This window comes from Anopheles darlingi, chromosome 2, assembly GCF_943734745.1.
Source record: "Anopheles darlingi chromosome 2, idAnoDarlMG_H_01, whole genome shotgun sequence".
In the NCBI taxonomy this organism is placed as follows: Eukaryota; Metazoa; Arthropoda; class Insecta; order Diptera; family Culicidae; genus Anopheles; species Anopheles darlingi.
In genome coordinates this window covers 86,296,902-86,301,901 of record NC_064874.1, presented here as the reverse complement: position 1 = coordinate 86,301,901, position 5,000 = coordinate 86,296,902, and the positions used below count along the sequence as shown (strand labels likewise).

Sequence of the window (5,000 nt, the reverse complement as noted above, 5' to 3'; positions counted from 1 at the left end):
CCTTTACGACCGTAGTATAGTAGCTATACAGCTACTAATCCCAACCTTACCTCTCTTCTTCGTACTATAACTTGCTTTGTCTTAAAATTAATCATACCAGGAGTGGCATTTCAAATTGACCAGTTGATAACCCCGTCAGCTATCTGATGCGTTCGAAGCAATTGGGATAGTATTCATAACAGGCTCGAAAGATGATCGAAGTATGTTGGTGGTAATGCCCTGCCGGAGCTCGTTATTTTAGCTGCGATTTGCTGCTGCTTCCAATTCGATGCCCTGTTCTTGGATGTGAAAATACATTTACACTTTAAGAATGCCTGAAGGCACACAAGAGTTGTCACAGCGCCGATCGCTCATACATCTCATGGGCATTACTTTGAATAAAACCATTTTCTAGCTTCATCCTGATAGCTGTATGTTTTGTTAATACAAAACATCACACAATTTCTTGTGCCACTCCTGGGGTAAAATTATATCCATTTGAAATTAAATCAATGCTCTACACCCAGAAAGTGCACCCAAATACTCCTCTCTACCGTTTGACATACTTTTGAAACATTGATGCATTGAACAATTTGCTTGAAATCAGCAGGAGTGCAGTATACGAAAAAAAAACACAATTGCGACCAGATACTTTTTCATTTGGTACATCTTCTCTGATTCGCTTAACCAGGGTTAAACATTTCGTTTTCGTTTTGTACGATTTGAAGTTCAATTGAATGCTTCTTCTTGTTGCTTAGAACTATTAAAATTCTTACAGCTAATCTTTATCTCTAGACACAACATCACGACTAAAACAGAAAAGATCGGTTTCTTTTCTGATTTTGTTGCTGGCTCTTGCGATTCTTGATTTTTGCGTACTAAGATCGTACTTTTGCGAGACGAAAGTAGACGAAAGCAGCCAATTCAGTTTAACAAGGTATGGTGTAGATAACGAGTCATTTTCGGGGGCATTCGTGTTTTCGTATCACATATTAGCTAAAGGGTGTGGAAATCGATGCTGATGTCCTCTCTCTGTTTCAAGCACAAAGGCTAGCATTTAAAGGATCGGTTAATCATCTGCTTCTGTCATGTGCTACAACAGGATATAGGATATATTATCCTCACATCACCAACCTCGTTTGCACCAACCAAGCCCCTGTGAACTGCTGCATAATCGGCAGCAATTGGTTGGTAAAGCTATCAAAACATTTTCGATTTTTGGTGCCCGAGAGCTTCTCTTGAAGTTACCAAACATCCATCCAAACGATGATCGATTAGCGATTTTCATTTGGCAAATCCACTTCAGCCAGATCGTTTTGGCTGCAATGGCGTGACCATAGCGGCTGCATCCGGGAACAGATTGTAGTAGTTAACCAACGGCACGTACGCAGCACCGATTACTCGCCCGGCGAACCAACGGCCATGAAGTGCATTGACAGCGAGTACGGCCGTAGCCACATTGGGACACTTGACGTACACATTGCCCGAGGGCGAGAGTTTGTCGACGTAAACATGCAGGACACCGCCATGCTTATTACATTCCTCTATCACGTCATCCTGTATCTCGACATCCCAGTTCGGGTTCGTTTCGGTGCTGGGATCGAACATGTTGGACAACAGGAAGCATTGTGTAGCGATCGGTGGCGACTGTTGGAGAGGTTGTTGCGGAATAGGCTGCGGAGCAGTTGCTAGCAGCGCATCGGCCGCAGCACGCGGCACGGCAAGCCCGGCACCTTCGGCGAGTTTGAACATTAGCTGTAACCGACCGGTGGCACCAAGTTCGATACCACTGCGATCCATCTCGTCGGTATCAAGTGACGCATGAGTCGTGACGTCCAGACGCTCCGTGACATTACCAACTTTCATCGGTCGTCCGGCCAGTTCGAAGCCATTCAGCTGTTCTAGTGCTTTCTTTGCATCATCGGCATTGTGGAACTAATAGGAAAAAAAAGAAGTTTTTTTTTACTAAATCTTGCTTCGCTTAATGGGGTCTCGGCCAAATGGATGTTTTGACAGCTTGTTACAGTTGTTTGACCTCACATTGTGGACGGTTTCGTTGAGAGTTGTTTGCCAACGAAACCATATGATTGGCAAGATCAGATCTTAATAGACCGTATAGTTGATTTAGCATACATTAGCCCCTCAGTTATAAACCAAAAATCATAACCAAGTCAAGGGTATGCTGTAAGGGAGTGACCTCACTCTATAATATTGTCCCGATTGTTGAACATGCAACAATGTGTGATCTCACGCTATACACAATTGCCATCTATAATCGATTGGATGACAATTTTAAAATTGGTAAGATCTTCATGGTGTAGTCTAGCATACATTAGCCCCTCAGTTACAAATCAAATATCATAACCAAGTCAAGGGTATGCACAGAAAATGGAGTCGAGGTCGTTGGAAGTTTTTAAAAGTTGCTATCAAGATAAAATATCACATTATCAAATACTTACTGTGATAAATCCATATCCCTTTGAGCGTCCCGTATCGGTATCCATTATCAGTTGAATGTTATCGATCTTTCCGAATGGCTCGAAAATGCCTCGCAACATGTCCTCGGTGATGTTGAAATGCAAAGACCCCACATACAGCCGCATGGGACCCGCTGGATTCTTCGGGGGCGCTGGTGGCGGCTGGTTGGCCATTCGGTTCTTCTCCGCTTGTGTGTGCTGCACGCTGATGGGAATACCGAGCAATCGCTGACCGGACAGGCCGAGTGCAAGGGCAACTGACTCTGGATCCTTAAACTCGATGTACGCTATTCCCTTGAAGCGTTTCGTCTTGTTGCAAGTGATCAACCGGACGTCGCGTACCTTGCCCACACTGGAAAAGAACTCTTCCAAGTCACGGGCACGAATACGCTGAGAAAGCTGCATGCAGAAAACGGTCCGTGCATCCCGATCCTCCTGGCTGACCTCATCTCCTGGTGTACGATCCCGATAGCTACCGTAACCACCGCGGCCCCGCCTGTAGTGCCGTGGTGACATAGAGCGTCTTCGGCGGCCAGCATCGCGCGATCGGCTGCGACGGCGGTGGTCACGCTCACGGGATTTTCTGCGATGATCAATCATACCACCGCCACGTTCTCGAGACCGCCTTTTCTCTACCGACCGATGATGATCGTTCTTGCTACGATGATCCTTTTCCTTGTGATCTTTCGACCTCTCCCGACGAGGTGAGCGCGACTTGCTACGTTCTTTACTCTTGCGCCGATCCTTTTCCCTTTCCTTGTCTCGTGGTCGCGGTGAACGCGAGCGATCCTTGTCCTTGCGCGAGCGTCCTTCCCCACCATCTCGATCTCGTTCCTTGTCACGATCGCTTCGCTCGCGCTCTTTGTCACGTTCTCGCTCACGCTCCTTAGAGCGGCTGCGATGCCTGATAGAAAAAACAGACACGCATTGAATACATTTTTTACTAGGGCTCTGAAAGCGTTTAAGCTTACCTCGACGATTTGCTGTGTCCATTTTCCTTGGATTTCTTCTCCCCATTGCTCACGCCATTATTTACTGGGGATCCTGTTTCATCCTGCGGAATCACGATTAGATGTTGCACACAATGGGTTCCATGTTTCAAGCACCGAGAAGATAAGTTCGTATTCGATAAAATGAAAATGATGATTGCGAGTTTTTATGCACCAGGCGGAGTCGACAGAGATCAATAAAACAGAAAATACAAAAAAGAGAGGAAAAGAGAAAACGAGAAAGATCAATTGATTAGTAAAGTAAAAAGCGCGTACTATTAACGCTGCAATGGCATGAATGATGCCCTTAACATAGGTATGAAGTATAGAACAGTATTCTATGTGTCAGCTCGCAAAGCACGATCAGTGTTTCTCATTCGGCCCGCATTCGTCATCTCATCGTAGAGAAGTGACCTAGTGCCCAGAGCGAACCTACGCAGAAAAAGGAGAATAGAGACGGATTGGTTTCGGTGACAACGTCGAAGAAGCTTGCGGGATACGCAGCTTCACAGCACAACCGGTCAACCAAAATATTCGCGTAGCTCGAACACACACACATACAGACAAATGCGCGCTATCACACCAAGGGGAACGATTTCCAATTCCATGGTCCACGTGCGCTACGTGGATGCTGCAGTTGTTGTTATGCGTTTGCGGGAAGATTCTGCAAATACAGCACATTGTATTCGGTTATGTGAACCACACAAACTTACGTTTGAGGATATAAGGCGAAGTTGTGCAACCGTGAAAGGTCGCAATATCATTATGAAATCCCCCGTTTTTCGAGCATTCAAATCTAAAGATAGGGGATTTATACTTTCAATCAATACGCGCTACACACACAGCACACGGTCCACCGTTTGCAGGGAATGTTCACCATGAACCAGTAACAGGCGCGTGATTGGAGAAGTGCACATTAAAAGCAATTGATCTGCAAAATGAAAATATCGCTTTTAAAATAATGTTTTCTTGTTCACACAGGAAAACATCTCGTGCAGGTAAAGATTATTTTTTCTCTAATGGTGGACATGGTGGACCACACTATGCATTATCGCAACCCTGCCATCGATTCGAAGGCACCAGAAAGAGAGTTTTAGTAGCGTTCTTCCTACGTCCAATGCATCTGCAACGAATCTGTTCAAAAGCATCATAGAAAAAGAGAAACAAAACACGTCGATCGGCGGTGAGCAGCATCATCATGCCACTAGACGATGTGTGTTGAGTACTGGATGTTCTTAAAGATACCGACAAATCGCCTAGCGTATCGAACCTAGAAGAAACCGATAAAGATTGGTGGGGGGAGAGATATGAACCGCAGACGAATGGACACCAACGGCTGCTCGTGATGTGCTTTGTGCCCTAGTATTGTGTTCGCGCTTCAAAAAATTCATGGAGCAAAACCACCTGTAAAGAGAGGGACGACGATCTGCGAACGATGTTTCGCTGATGAAACTGCAGACCTTTGAATGCGCTGAACCGCTGGATTGTTTCTGGTCCTAAAAAGGCTTCTGCCGAGCACGTTCGCTGATCTAGAATGAGTAGATACTGGGATCTA

The 5,000-nt window shown here is 45.5% G+C and overlaps 1 protein-coding gene across 6 annotated transcripts in view; it reads right to left on the bottom strand.

The window, feature by feature from the left end:
- LOC125948408 (RNA-binding protein 39) overlaps window positions 1-5,000 on the bottom strand; it is a 7,390-nt gene that overhangs the window by 107 nt on the left and 2,283 nt on the right. For 4 of the 6 annotated variants that reach the window (XM_049674400.1, XM_049674398.1, XM_049674399.1 and 1 more), the window contains 4 exons: window positions 4,159-5,000; window positions 3,428-3,510; window positions 2,439-3,360; window positions 1-1,914 (listed from right to left, as the gene is read on the bottom strand). The exon at window positions 1-1,914 is cut by the window's left edge and continues 107 nt beyond it; the exon at window positions 4,159-5,000 is cut by the window's right edge. In XM_049674400.1, the coding sequence (XP_049530357.1) occupies window positions 1,282-1,914; window positions 2,439-3,360; window positions 3,428-3,510; window positions 4,159-4,209 (1,689 nt within the window). In that variant the 5' untranslated portion in view covers window positions 4,210-5,000 and the 3' untranslated portion in view covers window positions 1-1,281. The remainder of the gene's footprint in view (window positions 1,915-2,438; window positions 3,361-3,427; window positions 3,511-4,158) is intronic. The other 2 variants (XM_049674402.1, XM_049674397.1) reach the window with 1 other exon arrangement.